Raw genomic sequence first — 23284 nt, 5'->3', positions numbered from 1 at the left:
AAAAAAGAACGTAGAGTTCACATAATTATCGAAATGTACATTTACATGTAGAGTCTATGTAATACCATTGCTCCTGAATGGGGATAGTTTTAGACACCAACAATCTCCTTGCTAATGATCATTTTGCAACAAGCTTCTATGCTATTCGGTATTATTATTTAAAGGAATATCACAAATCTTACAGGGTGCCAAGTGTGTGATGTTTTTTAAACTAATCAAATTCAGGTGACATACCAACAAATTTGAAAAAAAAAACACTTAAAAATGATGTTAAATGATGAAAGAGTTAAAGAATAGGAGAGAGGGGGAGAGAAAATGCATATATGGGATTTACAGAGACAGAAAGAAAGAAAAAGTAGTATGGATTACACACTATAACACAAGTTACTTGAAGCTCGTTCACTCTGCTTTTTTTTCAACTTTGATTAGCCCTCAACACAACACCAACACAAAGTAAATACCACAAGCTGAAGCAACCACAAACTCACCACCAAATATATTGAATAGCTTTAGATAAAAGAATTAGTAGCTATTTTTTCCTCTCCTTCTTAATTTTTTTTTCTTGTGGGGGGGGGGGGGTCTGGGTGGTGCCACAGAAGATTCTGGTAATTTTATTCTTCTGCCAGCCTTTATTAGCCCCCTCCTTCCATTCCTACCAAAAAATTGCATATCCCTGCGGAAAATGCTACTGAAATTTTCAAGGTATGCCCAATGGCAGTACTGTGACAGTAAACAGACAAAGGACAGACATAGAATAGAGTACAGTACATTAGAAAGAAACACATGAAAGTGAACAAAATCGTTGAGGTACATTAACTCACAAACTATAAAAGAGTGAAAAAAAAAACTTCTTTTGGAAAAGATTTCCTTGTATTGAGGATATCAAATCCTTGATGAAGACTAAATAAAAACCCACAAACCTTAGCACGGTAACATTTATCAATGGGCTAAGTAATAAAATATCATTGGAAGTGGATCCCATTGAAATAATTGATTGCAAGTGCACAGGTTACCTGGCATTTATTTATTTATTTTGCAAGATGCTTCATTTAACTTTTGACAGGTAAATGACTATTTCTTCTGACCAGGTGGGTGTTTCATAAAGCTATCTGTAGGTTATGATTGACTTAGTATGGCATGATAGCTTAGTCGGCAGAGTGGGGGTTTCAGATAAAGGTGACCCTGGTTTGATTCCCGCTTGGTGCGCTACTGCCCTTTGGTAAGGCATTAATCCTCATTACCAGGTCCCTCAGAGAGGACCTTAGGCCGTTGGTCCTCTGGTTGCTTACTTACAAGCATCCATGCTTTCTTAGTAATCAGGTAAGAAAATGACCAACTTTTACCATTTTATAGCATGACTAGTGACCCTTTCGTATAATCAATGAGCTACCCCCTTGTAGCTGACTTAGCATCCAAGAACATGTTCCAATCGTGTGTAAAGTCATACATAACTTTACGAACAGCTTTATGAAACACCCAACAGTCATGGTTTCTGGGTTAGGATTGAATAGCAAAGATCCAGATCATGATATGAAACATATAAGAAACACCATTTCACTTGTGCATTAGAATGATGACATACACTTGTTACATTTGAAACAGTCCTGGGAGCCATTTTGTAAAGCTGTTCGTAAGTGAAGAGTGACTTTAAGAACGACTGGTGAGCCTTTCTTACACGCTAAACCATCGCCAATGAACATATTGGTGTATACCATTTTCCACAAGAAAGGATCACCAGTCGTTCTTAAAGTCACTCTTAACTTACAAACAGCTTTGTGAAACGTACCCCAGCAGTAAATGCCCTAGGCTATACATCAGGCATGTAAGGACTGTTCCGGACAAACCTTGTGCATGTTATTCTTACTAACCCCCTTGATGATGGGTATAATGTGGATGTTACCAATCCCATTTTGTTTTTGTTTTGCATAAGTTTAAACCAAGATGACCAATGCATGGCTCTGCCATTCATAAGACCATACAATCCTTTTACTTCTTTCAATATCAATAGATGAAACCCTTCATCGCACTTCATGGTACCGAGGGCTCTCTTCACTTACCCTTGCAGACCTCTCCCGCCCTTTTGCTTAGATACCATCCCCCCCTCCTCATATCCCTCAAACATTCCCTATCCTTTCCCTCCATGGCACTCATGCACAGAAGAGGGCGCTCTTCACTTACCCTAGCAGACCTCTCCATGGTGTATGAAAGACCACTGTGGACGATGTCCTTCTCGCTGGCGCCAGCAATGCGATCCTTGTATTGATCTGAAGGGGTGATGGGGATGCCGCTACCATGGCGACCAAACTTCCTTTCCAAGCTCTCCTGTACACTCTCTGCAGGAGGTTTTTTTTTGGAAAAGAAAGAGAAATTTGTTTTTATAATGCACACTTACTAATTTTATTCAAGCAACATTCAGTTTGATATATCCATATGTACACGATGGTGACATTTGTAATGGAAACATTTAAAAGAGTCTTGAATGTGATAGAAAATATATACTGACTCTAAACATCACATAAATCACTGAACCCCCATGCAATCATTCTAAATCAATCTATTGAAGAACCATAAAAGCCAATCTTATTTGTAACTTTCACAAGGCATGATACCTGAATGATACCCGACCACCAGACGAAAACGATTCTGTTTCGATTCCCAATTACCTTTTGAACTGACCCAGTAGTAAGGTACAGGGGCGAATTTTTTTTTTTTTTTGGGGGGGGAGGTTTCAGCCCCTTTGTATTTCTCTAAGGCCAATCACACTCAGAAGGGCAGATTTTGAGAAGAAACTAATTTAAAAAAGACAGATTTTCACAACAGATTTGGTTCTGAAGGGTGTTTCATCAATCTATTTGACAGATATCCATGGTATACATGGTGGTTTTCAATTAGTCTAATGCCAATTCGTCCAATTACAAACTTGTCTACTATCATTTGGGATATCATTAATTTCGTCCACTATCCACATGGTCTAATTGCCATTTGGTACACATACCATTTGGTCCATATACCATTTGGTCTAATCGGACTGAGTGTTAATTGGGTGACAAGAATTAAAATGGGTATTAGACCAACTGGTTATGAGACGAAATGGTCATAGACGAACTGGTGATGGACGGAATAGCAAATGAAGGTAGACCATGTGATGAGTGGATGAGTAGGCAATAGACGAATTGGCAGTTTAAATCCATGGTTTTGATTGGCGCAAATGCCTGACTGGTACTCCAGCTGTCAGATAATAATTATTTTTCAGTATCAACAAACTTTCATGGCATGGTTACTGGATCTGACCATGTTTAATACAGAATTTTGACAAATTGGTTGAGAAAGAGAGAGAGAGAAAGAGGGAGAAAAGACGGATCAAATAACAATGATTTTACGCACGAAGGAGGTGTGTGTTGGAATCTCTCTCGTATTTGAAGGTTAGACGACCGTAGCTAACATGGTTGAGGTTCTTGAGCCATTCAAAGTATGATACGGTCACACCACCGGCATTGATGAACATGTCCTATGAAAAGAAAGCAAGGCAGAGTAATACACGATAATTCATACACAATTTTCATATCGTAGGGTGGATTTCATTTATCATGAACGAGGAAATTTGTGGAATTTATTTCACATTACGTATGGGCGGCGGTTGCTCGCATATGATGTCACAAAGTAAAAAGTTTTTTAAAATTCAGTTCTCTATTCTTCTTTGATGGATTTTCATTGATAAAACCTTCGCAAATATATTTCTTAAAACTTATGATCGGGGTGAACTTCCCCTTTTAAAAAATCAATAGATTATGACATCCATGAATCATCCATCTGAAGAAAATTTTCTAATTACAGAATCATGAATAAAAATGGATCTGAATTATATTCTGAACTTAACTTGGAATATTCAACACTTATCTAACAAAAAATTATGAAGTTAATTAACCATTGTAGTATTGTAGTGTCCCATTATGTTAATGCTTATACATATCAGTATCCATTTTCTATTCATTCCATGTTTGTATGGATGAAATTTAACAGAACCAAAAACTGCCAAACACTTACCCTTTGAAAAGACACTGCTATACAAGCCATTTCATAATAAAAATTTGCAAATGAGCAGATAAAAGTCATTAGCTATCACTGGAATAGTGCTGTTTAAGTCACTGATATAAGCGTAATGATTCATGCAATTGGAAATATATGCTTGTTATCCCATAGAAGAAATAACAAAAAAGAATTCAGTCTGGTATTTGGGCATGGGTCAAATGATAGCCAATAAGCTCAAAGTGGACAATGCAAGCTTTCCCAATTGTAAATTAATGTAACCCAAGTCATAATACATTTAACTGAGTAACTAATCCATTGAAAAAAAACACCCAAATAACGAAAGATCGTTTGTGAAAAGTTGCTCTAAAGCTAATTACAAAATGTCATATCATCTGCATATCTCACTCCCTAATACTTGGTCTCATAAGATAAGTATGACCTGTACTACTCACCGGTATAACTAAGACTTTCTTTTCCAAAAGGATTTTATCTGCAGCAGGGGTAGTAGGGCCATTGGCACCCTCGGCAATGATCTGAAGAAAAAAACAAACACAAAATAATGGTCAAAACCGGGGTGGGTGGGGGGGGGGGGGAGGGGTTTCTAAAATTTCAACAACACATCATTCTGTTATGTTTATGTTATGTTAATGTTTTCTTTCGTATATTTGTTTGTTTTGATGATGATCCTTCAATGTCAGGATGTTATATCAATAAACTTTTGAATTTGAATTTCATTCTCGCTGTATCCTATCTTCCAACATTGAATCCAGGGCCACATATATCAATGCCTCTATTATAGTTGGTTCTTTAAAAACAAGTTCAAGATACGGAACTATCAGAACAATATTAATTTTCAATGAATCCAAATTAAGTTCAACATTTCAAGATACCATATTTTTCCACAGATACCACAGGTTAACGTTATACCACTCATATATATTTTTATTCAGTAAGAAATTCCATATCACTCAAGACAGGTGCTTCATTTCAGTACTTGATATAAGAATGGTCGACTGCCTGCTTAATGGTGTCCTGTATTTGCTCCTACACAAACCGACTCATATACGGTTGGAGATGTAATACAGGCTTCGGTTCGAATACGGTAAGGATATTAAAGTTCCACGCAGGTATAATGTGCAGATTTTTCATGGAAGGGGTTGTAAATGAAGCAAATGGAAAGGAATCCTGTGCTTACTGGAACCACGGTCCCTGAACAAAACTTAATGAAAGTACATGAGTAATGAATGTGTTATTAAATACCTTGGCCTTGATGTCCCTGGCATTGTCAGCTGTGATCTGTTTCTCTCCCGCGCAAGGTACCAGGATGTCACACTGTTCCGTCAGGAGGTTCCCTTCATAGGGCTCTGCTCCAGGAAAGCCTACGATGGTACCATGCTCCTGAATATCATCACAAAGCATAAACAACAGATGAAGATGAGAATAAAAGTACGACTAATAATACAACAATATTCATTTCCTTATAGTGCATGTCACATACCATTTAACGTCTCTATTTGCTCAAGGGGACTTGGATATTATTACCATGGCATTACCCTGGCAGGCTGGTTGCAGCACACCAGCATTTAAAGTTATACATTTCTGCCAGGTATCCATTTACCTCACCGTTGCATAAAAGTAACCATTACGGTAACTTTGCTATCCAATGGTAACTTGCATGGAATCCTTGACTTAGATTGGCTGTTACCATGGGTATATACAATAAACAACCAAAAAATTACTTTTTTTCTTTCCAGGGCTCTTTTTGGAGAAACTTAAAAATTTTCCAGGGCTACTTTTTCATTTTCCAGGGCTCTTTTTCCACTTTCCAGGGCTACAATTTCTGGAGCTATTTCGCGGCTTTTTTGCGTTTGTGTGTGTGTGTGTGTGTGGGTGTGTGTGTGTGCCACATTGAAGGGATGCTGGTCAGCAGTGCAGGGCTGCTCTGCTGCAGGCTCTGCTTTAACAAGATGTACTGTACATGCGGTGCGTTCAACGCCAGCGGGCATGTATATTTTGCTTATTACATGACGTCATCCAGCCACTGCCGAGAGCCAATTTATGAATGAAAATATAGTAAGCATGCGCAGTGCAAGCCTTCCATAGCCCCACACAGTATTCCACCAAAACAAGTGTGCAATACTCTATCACCTCGTACCAAAATCGACCTAGAATTTCACTTTCCTACAATTTATATGAATTATGAAAGGTATTCTCGGAGGATCTATTTTCTCACCGATACCGAACAGGTAAGCGAATTTCGATTACTTCTTGATTTTCGGTCAAAATCTTACGAATTAGCGTTGATATAGCATCGTGTTCGTTAGAGTTTGTAGAGTCTATCGCAACGTGTACAAAGTCAATTGATTTCCGGGTTTCGGAGCGTCGCGTGAATATGCATGAAATTGCCGAGTCTCGATAATTTTCGATCGATACTGGAGCGATCCGATCACGAACCAAGACCATTTCCCGCGTAGACAATGTGACCGGATATTGTTATCGCTATCGATACTTTCGCACGCAGTCCGAAGGAATTATTTTGGCGACCACGTAGTCATGACGTGATCTGCGCGACTGGCCAATCAGCGGTCTCCGATTCGCTGAGCCGAGACGGTCTATTCGTTGTACACAGTCTATGGACAATTTGCCACTGTGAAATATACAGTGTTGACGGGGGCGATTATGAGTTTTGCAGTCGCCCTCGTGTGAATGTTTTTAGCCCTTTTCCGGGGCTCTTTTTGGACTTTCCGGGGCGAATTCGCCCGCCGCCCCCGTGTAATTTTTTGGTTGACAATAAATAGTACCATTGGATGGCAAAGTTACCATAATATTAACTATTATGCAATGAGGCAATAGGTCATAAATGAATTGTTAATGAGTGAGAAAGCTATTAAACCTGGAATGCATTGATGAGTTGTTATCGGGGGTGTTTCCAACTTTATATTCATGTGCACCAAATTAGATTCTCTATCTTTTTTGCAAGCATGGCAAATATGATGAAGGCCTGCTGCCCTGCTGTATTAAATATGATTTCACACAGGGTTTTCACAGTGTGAATACATTAGTTCACAAGGCTTTTTTTTCATACTATGTCTTCATAGCATGATCTGACCAACGCGGTTGTGCAAGATACATGTACATGTATGCCGGATATACAGTAACTGGGAATTTAAGCGTGATATAAGTCATAATAACTATTTATGAAACATGACCTATGACTTTTATCCACACTGGCAGTGTATATTTCACAGATATTGCCTACCTAGAGGATGAATATCAAAATTTCATTTCCAAAATGGAGTTATAATGTTCCCAAGGGATTATATTTTGCCTGGAGTATGTAGTGCTGATAGAACATATTCTAAAGAGGGGAAAATATAGATTTGGAGTGGAGATGAAACGTTATTTATCAAAAGGATAGACCTGGCAATATATGCTATGCACTTAGGCTTTATGATAAACTCACAATCCTTGATGCACCTACATCTATCTCATGATAGAAATACACAGCTAGCTTATGCTTAATAATGCAGTCTTAACGTACACACTTGCACATACATGTACATCATGCAAACCACCTGATTACACAGCTTATAAGTAGCTAGCAATGTCACCTCAGTGAATATAATGCCGTCGTTTACAATACTACATAGTTATAGTCACTGAGATGGCATCAAAACCTAGAATAAAACAAATGTGATCCTTGCAGCTATGATCACAAGATGGCGTATTGATCTATCACTGATTTGAATCTACATAACCTATTTAATATCAAAGGGTAATGACTAATTCTCACCAGCTTGTAGTCTTCAAGTTCCTTCGGATGGATGCCATTGGGGTTATAGATGCTACCGTCTATCTCCATCACTCCTACGCACCGAGCTCCATATCTATGAAGATATCTGGTGGAATGAAGACCCACATTACCGAAACCCTGGGGAGGAGGGGGGGGGGGGGGAAGGAACACAAGAAGAAAAATATTGAAGGGAAAATGACTGAAAACAATTAAGGTGATGTGATGATGAGAACCAAGCCAAGCACGCTTCCTCAAAGGACCTAAGAAAAGTCCCCAGTTATTGGTGGTTCAGAAAACTTTAACGGATTCAGGAAGCACACATATTAGACAGAATTTCACAGTAAACATGATGATCACACCAAAAATCTAAATGATGATAAATACCTAGTGAAAATCATGAAAATTACAGAATGTCCAATAAAACAAAACTATGGATCAGTAAAAATATGCTAATAATCAATCTCGTTGGCACTATTTCAAATACACGTAGGAATCTACCTATTTTGGAGTTTGACTTTCCCTTAAGCATATTAAAACCATGTATTTTGTATTTTACCTGTACGATGAATGTTTTGTCACCGAAGCCTGGAGTGAGACCGATAAGGCTCATATAGGAAGCCTCGTTAACAAAGTTCTCTACACCGTGGTACACACCACGCCCCGTAGCTGAGATACGACCATGTATACCACCCTGCATCAAGAAGAAAATAAATAAGCTCAAGAGTCAAGAAAGAATCATAACTCTTAAAAGGAAAACATTTCAATCGGACATTTGCTTCTGTAGCTTCAGAAGGTATTCATTTATTTTTTTAAATACACATTTATGAGTGTGTTGGCGATGCAGCTTACACACTTGAGACTATTTGCAATGTCCAGCAAACAAAGTGTTTGCATAAAGTACTTAGGCATAATATTGTGAATACAGGAGATGCCTGCAATGTCACTAACATCCGAAATGTAAAATGTGCAATATTTGTTTTATAAAAGGGTTGGTAGAATGAATCTGTAGTGGAAAGTTTGTTCGAATCCCTCCAAATTTTCTGGGATCAAAGATGAAGAGGTCACATCAACTAATGTCTATCATTACATCAATGGCATGATGTATGTAGACATTTTTTCTACCTTTTGATACATTTTATGAGAAAGAAGAGGGGGGGGGGGTGTTGTTAAACACAAAATATTGGGTTAAAGAATTATCACTTTGACCTGAATGAGGAGCCTACCTGTGTGATTGGTTTTCCTGTAACACAAGCATGTGCATTGATGTCTTGATAACCGATGGTCATAGCATAGGTATCAGCCATCCAGCTCATCTCCCTCTCGCCTGTACCCATGTCGGGAGCAGGTACGTCAATACCAGGTCCTACAGAAATCATCAAAAACATTAGTAATAACAATAGTTAAAACGTATACTTGGTAGAGTAGATAAGGATGCTAGTGCTAGGTAATGATATATATGACATATAATAATAAGAAAAATGGTAATAAACTTACAGAATGCAAAAACTATCCTACATCATTCTACAGTAATACAATGAATAAAGCCATTCTTGGGTCTGTCACGGTTCACTTTCAACTTATCTTCTACATTTTTCTAATCTTTAACTCTTTGCCCGCCACGGACGACTCGCGGCACATACAGCGGACTGCCAACGACGACTCAAGTCACAGTGCACACAATGCATACGGAACGCATTTAATTGTAATTGTGTGCACACACATACAATAGCGACGCGTGTATTGCATTGTTTACGAATCTAGCTTTCATGTTATAGCTATCGCCGACGTTGTTTACATAGAGATTTTTCGCATAAAATTGATTTTTTTTAAAACTGCTTTAGGATATATTTCGATGAGCTTTCAATAGCTTGCACTGCTTTCCTTGTAATAAAAGAATGATACAAATTGCCACCTTCCTATAACAATAAGGGGATCAAAGTATCAATAGACGGGAAGTCTCCCAGGACGGGGAAATCTATTGAGAAGTAGCCAGGGTCAATTTCAATAGAAGAGTTTAGTTCATTGTCAGTTTACTCTTTTTGAATGCCCCATTTCAATCCTAAACTGCTTAGTAAAAAGTTATTGCGAGTTGAATATGACAGTGCACGCAAACCCCCTCTGAATGTGGCACCCCAAAATTAATGTGGCGCAGGGGGGATAGTGTTTGTGGCGGGCAAAGAGTTAATAGATTAAAGATTAGTGGTCCAGTCACGGGTCGTGTGGTCCAGTGGTTAGAGCATTGGACTCATAATCGCAAGGTTGTGAGTTCGAATCCCCACTCTGCCATTGTCTCCACTTTGATAAAAAGGCCCGTGAGTAATATCTGTCGTCTATAAGGTCAGCCATTATGACTGATTAACCTAGACGTAAAATGTTTCTTAGGTTATTGGTTATACACCAGCTTAGCGTTTACTAGCAAAATGCTATCCTGCCGAGTTCCTACAGGAGTCACCATAAACAGGAACAATAGACCTATTAATAAAAACTTTCTTGCTCATATCACAAATTTTCCTCACAGCTCAAAAACCTCCCTTCAGCATTTGTCTTATCACATATCAAAGGGGTCTCACTCTTATAAACAAAACAATTTTTATACTATTTCATCATATCTAAAACATGATTGGCCCCATGACATTTGCTCCAATGACAATTGCTCCGCTGCATATTCCACAAATTAATGGAATGACCAACTTCAACCCTAGATTTTACACTATATCCTATCCTAAACCTAACCCTTAACGTTACAAAAAACCCTATTGCATTTATACAACCCCATATCTTAGACTGAATAAAGCCTGGAGCAATTGTCACCAGAGCAATTGTGGTGTCACCACATATTGGACCTACCAATGAAGCCCTTCTTGGCTAGTTCCATGCAGAACCTCCTTGTGATCTTCTCTAGTTCTCTCTCAGAGAACTTTCTCGGGTCGATCTTGATCCCGCCCTTAGCGCCGCCGAAGGGGACATCCACCACGGCACACTTGTACGTCATCAGAGATGCCAACGCCTTGACCTCGTCCTCACTCACGTCCTCACTGTATCTTATACCTGAATCATATAACAGTTTAGGTGTTTCTTATACCCGAGTCAGAACACAGTTTAGGTGTTTCTTATACCTGAATCATAAGACAGTTAGGTATTGCTTATCCCGGAATCAGAAGACAGTTTAGGTGTTTCTTATACCTGAATCATAAGACAATTTGTGGTATTGCTTATACCTGAATCCCTGAATCATAAGACAATTTGTGGTATTGCTTATACCTGAATCAGAAGACAGTTTAGGTGTTTCTTATACCTGAATCATAAGACAGTTAAAGTGTTTCTTACACCTGAATCAAAAGACAGTTTAGGTATTGCTTATACCTGAATCAGAAGACAGTTAGGTGTTTCTTATACCTGAATCATAAGAGGGTTTAGGTGTTTCTTATACCTGAATCATAAGACAGATTAAGAGTTTCTTATACCTGAATCATAAGACAATTTGTGGTATTGCTTATACCTGAATCAGAAGACAGCTTAGGTGTTTCTTATACCTGAATCATAAGACAGTTTAAGTGTTTCTTACACCTGAATCAAAAGACAGTTTAGGTATTGCTTATACCTGAATCAGAAGACAGTTTAGGTGTTTCTAATACCTGAATGGTGTATTGCTTATACCTGAATCAGAAGACAGTTTAGGTGTTTCTTATACCTGAATCATAAGAGGGTTTAGGTGTTTCTTATACCAGAATCATAAGACATATTAAGAGTTTCTTGTACCTGAATCAGAAGAAAGTTAAGGTGTTTCTTATACCTGAATCATACAACAGTTTAGGTGACTTGGCAAGGTCTAAATCATGTGCAACTCATGTGTAACTTTACAAACAGCTTTACAAAACACCATCCAAGTTTTATATGTACATGTACATACCTCCTTTGCATGGTGTTCGATGTTGGCTGTGCTGAGCCCTGTAAGCTTGAATCATTTTAAAAGAACCGTCGTCTCTTAGCAGAGGGAAGTTGATACTGAGTACATGGTTGCATGGTTTGAGCAGTCTCAAGATTCCTTGAACCTGTGAACATGTACAATAATGTAGAAATAAAAATTTGTTGTCAAAATTTAACTTTAATACACTAATTAACAATTGTCCCGAAGCAGGAAAATTGATGGTTGCATGGTTTCTACAGACTAAGATTAACATACCGGTAAACATGTTTAAAAACCCAAAACATTAGAATTAGGCAATTTTGCAATTTTTGTGTAAGCAGAATAAGCACCTGGTATGGCAAACACCAGTTGTGCCAGAATTTTTTACTCAAACAAATTTTACTCCCAAGTCTTCTGTCTAAATGCTCCAGTACCAATGTGAAAAACAAATTTAAGTGGCTTATTGATACACTGTGACTTTTATACATGTACAATTAGACAAAGGATCTCTTTAACCTACAGACAAAATTATTTAAAAAAAGAAAAAAGTTTTATTATTATACATAAAGCCTAGATCGCTTTGAATGAACTACCGTCCATAAACAGAGGGAAGTTGAAACTGTGTACCTGGTTTTAGAAGTCTCCAAAATATATTTTGACAATAAATTATAAAGAAAGAGTAACCTTTTCAAAGCTCTCAATAAAATTTCTCAAATAATTGATATATATTTTAGGCCAAATAATTTCAGCTAAATATTACCAAAACTGTCCTGGCGACAAACTGTAGGTTTACTTACTTTTAGTCTTTTCTCATTTTCCGATCCTGGTCCCTTGAGTGTGTCTACGAGTCTGTCTTCAACCAGGGCAGCCCCTCGGTCGTAAAATAGTTCCACCATCTCAAAGAAGTTTGGGTCATCATGTGCTGGAAAGGATGAAAATATAGGAATGCTCTAATATTAGACTCTCGGGTAAACGCTAGAGGGCACCCCATCCCAATGATATTTCTGGTAATAAAAACGAATTATGATTTTTTTTTGGAGAGAAAATAAGAAAGTACTGTAGATACAGTACATTTTGAATATTGTTATTTCTCATCTTAAAATGAGATCAAACTATTAAAAGTTTAAAACGTAGAGTCATGTCATCCTGCCCCCCCCCCTCCATTACAAATAATTTGAAAATTGATAAAATCATTTAAAATTCATGTTTTAATTACAGAACAGAAAGCAACATGTTCATGTAGCTTTCATCTGATTGAATGATATAAGTGATAACAAGAATAATACTTATACAAGATATTGTATGAAAGGCTCCACTTCCAATCATGCCCTGTGTTGAGAAAAAATAAATGCGCAGCCAGGCAAACAGTCTGATCAAAATACTTATAATAACCCTCATACATGTACATTGTACATGTACATGTAATTGCATTCATTTATTTAATTTAAAAAATGAGTCATGTATGGAACAAAAAATAAGAAAAATAATATTCCTCCCCTGCCTAGATGTTTAATAGCATGCCTTCTCATCCATACTTTATGTCTCAATTTACATGAACTAGCTACCCTGAAATTACTTTGCACTATACTTTTCAAGGAGCATGTACACTACTTTATAAAGTGTCCAATTGACATAACTCATTTATACTGGTACATACATGTACATAAAAGTGCATACTGTACATGTAATATCTGTCTGGATTCAGAAACGTACATAAATTGGGACAAATTTAATATTTTAGTTTGGATCAAAACGACTCTTTGTGCAACAGACCCCTGGGCAATGACTGTACAATGTACATGGAATGAATGCCCAGGTGACACTTAAAGGTCAAGTCCACCTCAGAAAAATGTTGATTTGAATAAACAGAGAAAAATCAAACAAGCATTATGCTGAAAATTTCATCAACATTGGATGTGAAATAAGAAAGTTATGACATTTTAAAGGTTCGCTTATTTTTCACAAAACAGTGATATGCACAACTCAGTGACATGCAAATGAGACAGTCGATGATGTCTCTCACTCACTATTTCTTTTGTTTTTTATTATTTGAATTATACAATATTTCATTTTTTACAGATTTGACAAGGACCAACTTGATTGAACCATATATGGTATTAAACAATGCTAATTGCACATGTTCGGGGAGGAATTAATCGTTGTTTCACATGACAACAGGAAGAAAGTTGGAATATTTCACATAATAAAATACAAAGGAAATAGTGAGTGAGTGATGTCATCAGTCTCATCATTTGCATACGGACAAGGATGTGAATATAACTGTTTTGTGAAATTTAGCGAAACTTTAAAATGTCATAACTTTCTTATTTTACATCCGATTTTGATGAAATTTTCAGTGTAATGCTTGTTTGATTTTTCTCTTTTTGTTGGGGTGGACTTGTCCTTTAATGATTCTTTTTTTTTTAAATCAAACACAACTCGTTCTGTAACAGACTCCTGGCTGTACATGTACTGAACCCTAGTGAATATATATCTGACTGACTAGTAGTAGTACTGTATGTACAGTTGTCTGGCTATGGCATTCTGCCAGAGTGCAAAGGTGCCTCTAAAGGTTACTAGCGTAAGCCTCATGTATACTGATATGACTGGACAATGAGTTGTCTTTTAATCACACCAGTCATATCATTTGTTTTGTATCCGTAAGGAAAGGAAGTGTATTAAAGCATAACATGTACAGTAGTTCTATTTTTTATTGTGGGGCTTGTTTTGTATCTGTTAGGAAAGGAGTGCATTATAATTTGTTAGGTTTTATATGACATATGTTCATAATCCAGGTCTGTGTTGTTAAAATCAAGGATACATGTATGCCCCCCCCCCCACCCGCTGCTCCCTTTTCTGAGCCATCTACCGTGTAATTAACATTTGCTACAATGTATTCCCAGGTATACATGTACATTGGACCCTACATACATGCATGTACAGTATATATAGACTTTTAGGGCTCTTTTTCCAGGGTTTTTGGAGGCATTCAGGCATGAGCCTTTGGTTCTTGACATGTTTTATTAGGGTTTGCAATTGTAGAAATGACATGGACATATTTGAATTTACGGTTCTTTGTTACCGGTATATAGAAATTAAAAGTGTGTGTTTAAGGGATGGCAAAACATGCATTCGTGTACATGGTATCAAACCTGAGGCTGAGGTTATGTGTTTACAGTGCTACACAGTGTGCCCGCACATTCCCATACTTTGTCATTTGTGGTATTATGGATCATGCATGTAAACTCACACACAATGGTGTGCCTACCAAGTTTGATTGCATTTCATTTCTTGAAGTGACCTCTGTCAACAGATGCTGTAAAATAAATGAATTCTGTGACCGTATTTCATATTTGATAGCATAAATTTATATACCGTATGGGCACTAGTATTCAACCCGGCATAATTCAAAGATTTGGACGAATTCCGCCAAATATTTAGAAATAGGGAATTCATCTTAATTTCATACCTTTGTTATTTCCAGTGTAATCTGTTGTCGGTATTTTTTTTATCAGTCTGTCGACTGTATGCGCCGAGGATCGAATTATGCGGCGATGACCTTTTGCACTGAAATGCACTAGTATTCAACCTAGTGATGATAGATGGCTAATTTCAAAATGGTTTAGATTGCTAAATTAGATCTAGATTTATGTAAGTCTCTGGCTTTGATTAATTCCCTGTTTGGTCTCATCTCAATTGGTCTAGTCCATAGTCGGATGGGACAAGGGCAGATTGAAAGACAGGGCCATCTTTCATCGCTAGGTTGAATACTAGTGCCGACGGATTGAATACTAGTGCCAAAAACCATCGCCGTATAATTCGATCACCCGCGCACACAGTCGACGGGTTGAAGAAAAAAATAACGGAAAAAGAATAACCAGCATTTGCTCTTGGAAATAAGATGGGTCTGAAATTCAGGTTTATTCTATATTTCTATATATTTGAGGAAACTCTCCAAACGGGTTGAATACTAGTGCCCTTACGGTACATGTATAAAAAAAATGAAGCAATGAACGTGCACCCTCTCAGTCAGTTATAAATCTACATGAATGACAAACTGGTGCAAGAGGTACATGTACATGTATCACTTGATCTTTGATGACTACTTGTGTCACGAATAAACAGCTGGGTTTTTTTTAGTGACCCAGTGCATTCATTAATAAGGTGGGCGAAGTGTCTAGCCCAATAACCATGATCTGCTTGTCATCCGGACTGCACCCACCATCCAGACCTTTAAAACTGCACTTAAAACGTACCTGTTTAACAATTGATTATAGTGTTTTATTTGCAATGTAATAATAAAAGTCACAATTTGGAATATGTCAAGAGTAAAGTTATTGTATTGTTAGATATGCTTTACCATAAATTGCATGGTTTTATGCCATGGTGTATAATTATTGAATATTTAATCCTAATTTGTAATATATTCTTTTCAATGCCAATGTTGTATAAGTTGAGATATCTAATTCATGTATATATGTGAAGCGCATAGAGACTTCGTGTATTATGCGCTATAGAATTATTATTATTATCTGTGGACACTAGAAGGAGCAGTTACATTTAAATCTTTACCAGTATTTGAATAATAACTGTAATCAAGATTATCTATTATTAGAATGACTGAAAATTCATGCACACACAGTGACTCAGAAACTTAAATTTGAATGTAAAGTAGACCTAACTACATGTAAATGATGTCAAGTTTCATGTTCCTTCACTGCTTTCGCAAGACGAGTGTGTATAAATTTACCACATGATGAAGTGAATCTATGTCTGACAATTGTAAGCAATGTGATACCTTTGTGTATATAGCGCATATAAATAACCATTACTAGCAATTGCAATTCCAGCGCATGCGCATCGGTCATGTAAAGAGGGAACCCAAACAGTTTGGCCATTTTCTACATGTACATGTATAGAAGAGATCGAACACTGATCTATTCATCATTTTTAATTTCATTCAGGGACAAGCTTTTTCATTTACCATTTTAATGAAACAGACCATGAGGACAAACATCAATAGAATTGAGGTGGGTGCATAAATTCCATTTTTCTAAATAATTTGGGGGTGTTTTGAGCACTTGTTCACGGCAACCACCCTACCTGTGTGGAATCCTGTATGATGGAGATCGATGCAGTACATATAGTATTATATACAACACACATTTTAAAAATTCATAGAGTATGATGGTGGGCCCCAAGTCTGCGCACCTAACAATTTGAGTTAAGATTTGACATGAATTTCTTCTTATTTCACAAAATCTTTCAGTTAATAATGTTCCTTATATTATTATGAGTAAGTGTACCAAATTTCTCATTGCAAAATGAAAGAAAATATAGGATTTTCTTGAAAAAGCCTCGGGCAGTCTTTTTCAGATTGAAAAAAAAATGGTACCCCATGTCTGCGCACTCATTCACTTTGCACACGATTTGGGGATTTTGATGAGAAAGGCTGCATTTTGAGGCCGTCACATGAAATGCCCTAAATTCATTATTTTTCCACCATTTTGAGTCAGATTTTTTATGGATACATGTATAAACTTCGTGCTCGTTACGTATCTTCTTTTACTAGAATCGCGCAGATACGCGTGTGCGCAGACAAGGGGGACTGCGCAGACTTGGGGGAATTTGCCATACTATGGCAGGCCCTACACTTTCCTAACCAAAAATTATGGCAAGAGTTCCATATGTACCCCCCACTAAAATTGAAAATATGGATAAGGTTCAGAATAATATATCTATCCCTAATAGAACATATATGATGGGGGAGTGGAAATACATACATGGGGGGACCTAAAGCTACGCACTTTGTTTACAAACGATAAAAACTGTGCCAATTTTAATATTTTAATAAATTATCTGTCACCAATTTGTGGCAAACATTCTAAAGACCATAAACCAAGAAGAAAATATCACAAAACTCACAAATACGAAAATCCCGCCGTGTTTTCCGAACACCTCTTAATTTCGCCGTCCGATGTAGAAGGGGTCCTAAAGCTACGCACTCGATTTGTCATGCAAAAAAATTGTATTTCCTGTGCCTCAAATACTAAAATAAGTTCATATTATTATAGGAAAAAATGAAATTAAAGTGAATGCAACTCCAAAATTCCAAAGAGTTGTGGGTTTTCTCTACATTTAGAGATTAACTGCAGCCTATGTATAAAAAAATGAATATGAATCGTTCGTCACTCAGCAGTCACACTTTCACATAGAGAGTGCGCATTTGCCATTGAAAACTGCATGCGCAATGGGTGGTGCGTAGCTTTAGGACCCGCGTAGCTTTAGGACCCCCTACCATACCAACATGACCAAAATATGGCTTTATTCCGTCAAATTTCGAGCAGGATCTAGTGGCACTACTACTACTTTAGTACTAGTGCGTGTAATTGTCCATTGTGAAGTGAACGAGCCAGAAGTCTAAACAATCTTTTGTTATTTTTGGTGGGGGTGCATATGGAACTCTTTCAAAAAATACTCATTTCCAATTCCATACAGCTGCAAGTTGGGGGTCTTTTTTTTTTTCGTATTCACTGTCTCAATCTGTGCAATTTCTCATTTTCTGTTCTTTCTTTTTGTTTACGGCTACGCAATTGAGCCTGCAACAGTGCAAGTAACAAACAATGTCAAATTCATTGAGGAGCTTTTACTTGGCTTGCCTGCCTCAATATCTCGGGCCATTCATGATCATCACTCACTCAGTCTCACTTTCTCAGCTGGAGCTCAGCTAATTAAGGCGCCTCACTCAGCTCCGCGGCCTCGCGAGAACTTACCTTCCTCCCCGGCGCCGCTACTGCATGATGCCCCATGTTGCGATGTGGCGACTTGTGGACGAACTCTCAAAAACGAAGCTGTTCCAACTCCTTTTGAGCATTCCCTATAAAGGCCTGCAGCAAAATTCCTCAACATATTGGTAGGTGTATTACCTCTCAAGGTCTCTACAGTGTCTGTTACGGCTAATTTTGAAGAATATCCAGTTTTTTTGCGATTATTCTAGGTCTCTTTTGCTTCCCTGAAAACAGATATATGCCGGATGTGACGCGAGATCGATCGATCGGAGTTCATATGCAAATATGGGTATGGCGGAGGTGTGTCACCACGCCAACCAATGAAACTGCGTCTCTTTAGATGAACTTTGTGACGTAACAATCTGATGGCTTGTGACTCAAATGTGGATTGTTGGATTATTGGCAAATAAAAGTGCAATGTACATTTTTCGAAGATTGAACGAAAAAAAATATTTTTATAGGCGTGCAGATGGAAGGGTGTGTGTGAGGTGGCGGGGGGGGGGGGGTCTTGGGGCAGTGTACCAAAAAAAATCCACGACCAAGAAAAAAGGGGGAAAAGGAATGAAAGAAAAGGAAAAGGGGTGAAATATAACATTGCATGTATTTCCGAATTTGTATAGGCCTATATATCATCAAAATTAGCCGTGTTTAGCGGTTGACCCCTATAAAACCCAAACGTACGCGACAACCAGATGCAGCTGATTGTAGGTCACGGACAGACGCATATATATAGGCCTAAATACTCAAAAAAATTCCTCGCACCCAGCCTTTTAGAAATTTTACCCACAAGCCATGACTGGACCCTAAAAAAATTTGGCTCACTATGCTACAACAAGATGAAATATTTCAGTTAAAAAATACTCTTTATTCTTATTCTTTTATAGGCAAGATATGATCAAGCAATTGTTGACGAGTGATAAAGGAAAGAAGCTGCCTTTAAGTGAATCTCCCATTTCCACATTTTTTCTATTTAAATTATACATATATTATAATTTGTCTACAAAATGTACCAAATTAATGTAAACATCATTATGAACATTATCATTGATGTTATTGAATTATAATGACAATATGGTTCGTACTAATGTTTGCTATAAATGTTTGAAAATATATTCTTTATGTTCTGTTGGAAATAATATCTAAATCTGAATCTGAAAAAGGAGATAAAGAAAATTGGGAAAGTGGTCTAGAGGAAACAAATTATGGAACATTTACTTATTTTATAGCAGATGAAGGGAAAGACTATAATGAGGCAAATTTTTATATCTGTTCTGTGAAATGCTCAGAATGAAAGAACACCTTGTAATGATGTTAAGAAAACAATACTAGGAAACAAGACACTCCTTATTGTGCACGGCCGTTTGCAGCAGATAGGGGCTGGGGCATGCAGTTGCTCAGACCTCACCCAGAAACTTTGAAAACTTACATTTTTACTGAAAACTTTCAAAAATTCACCCAAAGTGTGCACGAAATTGTTAAACTTCATTTTATAAAAGGCAAAAGAGCCCCTAGACAAGCTACCTCACTTTTAAGTTTTGAGTTTCTTAAAAAGAATATGTGCGTCTTGCCCTAACTCCCCGAGGAAAAAAATTCCGTAGGCCTACGGCCATGCCTTTGTGGCAGATGAACAGGGTATTATTCCAGATAAGCCTTTTAATTTCTATTATCAAACTGAAAAGTGACACATTATTTTATTTGCAAGCTAGCGCTTAACTGCATTTACAAAAGGATTGCTCAATTTCCCCCAAACCGTGCACAACAACAACAAAACACACTTACACACATGGAGGATGGTAAAGTCACTATTTCAATTCAGATGATGTTAGATTTTTTCTTTTTTTTTCTTGATGAAAAATAAAATATTCAACAGTCTCTTGTTTTTCTCGATTCACTCGGCACTCCCAACAGAATTAAGGTTTGTTTGGGAGTAACGCGAATAAAAGAACTACGTTTCTAAAATAGGATCATCTTATTGCAGGCCTTGCTGGCAAATGCTGACCAAAATATTCCATGTTTAGTTTCATGTAATAATCTTTTTTAAAGTCGACTCGCTTGCTTCCTTGCTTACGTGTAAGATAAAGGTATTTTTTTATATTCATATAAAACTTTCACATTAAAAACAAAAAGTTGGCCCTTAACAGTGGCATCCTAACTATTTTGTAAGTAGGAGGGGGTTGAACCCCTCCAAAAAAGTAGGAACTGAAAAGTAGGAGGCTAAAATGACAATGTGATGGTCGTTTTCATGCCTTTTTTTAAACACATTTTTTGAAAAAAAGTTGGGACTTTCGCCCACCCCTCCCCGTCTCTGAAAGTGGGCTCAGCAAGACGTCTTATACATTGAATTCAGGCACATTGTTTTGTAATAAGAATGATTTGAACTGTTTCATTTCACGATCAGATTATTTGCAGTTTTAAATCGCCAATTAAGGACAAAAGCAAAGCATGCTCCCTTCCGAATAAATCAAAATATCCATATTAATCAATCTCGCAAAATTCTTTCTTCTGCCCTGAAAGCGTTTGATCAACCTATAATGTTTTTAACTGAGATGGCGTATGTCGAATACGGGACTTTAACAAAGAGTTGCATTTTGCAGACAATTTTAAAAGTTAAACCAATAATATTGATATCAATCAATCAATCAATCAATCAATCAATCAATCAATCAATCAATCAATCAATCAATCAATCAATCAATCAATCAACCAATCAATCAACCAACCAACTAACCAACCAATCAATTATCAACTAAATTTATTCATTTATTGATCTATTTATTGATTAATTCATGTTTTTATTCTTTTTTATTTATTGATATATTCATTGATTCATGCATGTTTTATTCATTCATCTATTAAAATTTTTACATAAATTATTCATCTATATCTATCTATATATCTCTCTATCTATCTCTCTATTTATCTATCTATCTATCTTTTTTATTCTATTTGTTAAATACTATTACTTCTTAATTTATTTGCATATATTCATTTATATATTTCTTGATTTGCTTTTTCATTATTCATCACATTCATTTATTTATACATGAATTTTCTCTTTTTATTATTTTCTAAAATAACATTCATCTACAAATATTTGTTCTCGAATTATAAACATAAACAATGTCTTGGTTCCCCACTGCAAGACAAGTGGAATTTATATATATTTGAAACAATTATACAACCAAGAGCTACTGAAAGGTAGGCTCGGTAAGAGCCTAAATTTGTGTTTGAGCTAGGGGAAAGGACTCTCCGGAGATAGGCCCTATGTGATTAAAAAAAACACACATCAAAATGTCAGTTATGCACTTTGGGGGACAGTATATGGGAGAGGGAGGGTGAGAAAAGGTAAAAATAAAACAAATAGGTCTACAATATCAACGAAAAATAAAACATAATAAAGAAAGGGGGAAAATAACGTTGTACTTCAAACAACGTTCAAATGATTTCGATCTGTTATGCTAATTTATTGCTATTTTCTCGTCATATATGAAGGAGGGCAGGGGCAGATCCAATACAATTTTTTTTATTTTGCTTCTCAAAAGGTCAAAAGGACCGGCTGTACCCCCCCTTGAATTCGCCAGTGGGGGCCGGGGGGGGGGGGGTGGTATACTCATTTGTTGAATTCTAAGATTTACTCTCACGTGTTTAATATGACTGTAAACAATGCCCTTTCCATTTTCGCTGAAAACTACTCTATTTATCTCGCTGCTCAGTGATTGGTCAAAAGAACTGACAACAACCAAGGTCAGCCCACAATATTTTACGCCCCGCCCATTTTCCAGTTTTCAAGACTTCGTTGCCAATTTTTATTCAAAATCTTATCCAAACTCGATTTAAAATTTATGTTATTTATTTGTTGATATCAAAATACAAAATTTATTTAATAAAAACACTTAAAAGCATTAATATTGTAGCTAGAACGTTTTTTTAACCTATACATTACAAAAATGATACGAAGTAAAGTTCAGCAATTAGATTGGCAGCTTGTACTCTATTTGCATACAATCACCCGCGTTGCTGGTTATTTGGCGAACAGCTGATCGCAATAGCTCTATGGTTTAGCTGTACAACAAGTACATGTATTGCAATGCAATGTGTACACTTTATTGGCAAGAGATCCATTGACCAGTTGCTGTACAGTGCTGTGACTGTGTTCCCGAGTGAAACTGCTTCTGAGATTCTTGAAAAATTGATCTTGAGTTGTCATCTATCTCAAGGTATGGTATGGTAATGTAGATCTTATTCTATTGAAACGTGGGCAGCAGCAGTAAAAAACTGGTCAAAGAAGTACCGGTACCGTAATGAACTAAATCAGCTGAGCTGAGGCAGCTGACTTAAAAAAAAAGTGACTTGAAGAAGTTGAAGTTGAACTGAGTTGTACGTTGTCGAGATTGGTGCACTCAGCATGCTCAGCTCACTGCTCAGCTCACTGCTCAGCTCAGCTAGTAGCTCAGTATTAACGTTAGACCAGGGGCTTACGTCCCTGGGAAATACCAAATTAATTATATGACGAACATTCAGGATCAGTTTCTTTGATCGTTTGCTGCAGCTGAGCGTATGAACGCGCCAGGCAATCACGTTCGTGTTACCATTTTCAGTTCATGGTAGCATGAACACGATTGGCTGGCGCGTTCGTACGATCAGCTGGATTACAGACATGATGGCGAACGATCGAAAATTGGAGTTAGGAGTAGGGTCTACAGGATTAGGAGTTCTTCTTCTTCTCTATAAGTACAGGCCACCGTCTGGCGTATTGTCGTACTGTGG

At 37.2% G+C, this 23284-nt stretch overlaps 2 protein-coding genes across 4 annotated transcripts in view; one reads left to right on the top strand and one right to left on the bottom strand.

Moving 5' to 3' along the window:
• Window positions 1-18813, bottom strand: part of LOC129281479 (glutamate dehydrogenase, mitochondrial-like) — a 32343-nt gene extending 13530 nt beyond the window's left edge. The window contains exons 1-11 of one of the 2 annotated variants that reach the window (XM_064113284.1): window positions 18503-18813; window positions 12527-12651; window positions 11733-11874; window positions 10670-10870; window positions 9046-9185; window positions 8379-8513; window positions 7823-7960; window positions 5290-5427; window positions 4482-4562; window positions 3385-3508; window positions 2179-2333 (exon numbers count right to left, since the gene is read on the bottom strand). In XM_064113284.1, coding sequence (XP_063969354.1) covers window positions 2179-2333; window positions 3385-3508; window positions 4482-4562; window positions 5290-5427; window positions 7823-7960; window positions 8379-8513; window positions 9046-9185; window positions 10670-10870; window positions 11733-11874; window positions 12527-12651; window positions 18503-18638 — 1515 coding nt within the window. In that variant the 5' untranslated portion in view covers window positions 18639-18813. The remainder of the gene's footprint in view (window positions 1-2178; window positions 2334-3384; window positions 3509-4481; window positions 4563-5289; window positions 5428-7822; window positions 7961-8378; window positions 8514-9045; window positions 9186-10669; window positions 10871-11732; window positions 11875-12526; window positions 12652-18502) is intronic. The other variant, XM_064113283.1, reaches the window with a different exon arrangement.
• A 3770-nt stretch (window positions 18814-22583) lies between these two features.
• The window catches only part of LOC129281936 (microsomal triglyceride transfer protein large subunit-like), a 33898-nt gene continuing 33197 nt past the window's right edge, over window positions 22584-23284 (top strand). The window contains exon 1 of one of the 2 annotated variants that reach the window (XM_064113602.1): window positions 22584-22734. The gene's annotated coding sequence lies outside the window, so the exon portion shown is untranslated. The remainder of the gene's footprint in view (window positions 22735-23284) is intronic. The other variant, XM_064113603.1, reaches the window with a different exon arrangement.

The sequence above is a fragment of the Lytechinus pictus genome, chromosome 18, assembly GCF_037042905.1.
Source record: "Lytechinus pictus isolate F3 Inbred chromosome 18, Lp3.0, whole genome shotgun sequence".
NCBI lineage: Eukaryota > Metazoa > Echinodermata > Echinoidea > Temnopleuroida > Toxopneustidae > Lytechinus > Lytechinus pictus.
This window is presented reverse-complemented; position numbering and strand designations above follow the sequence as displayed.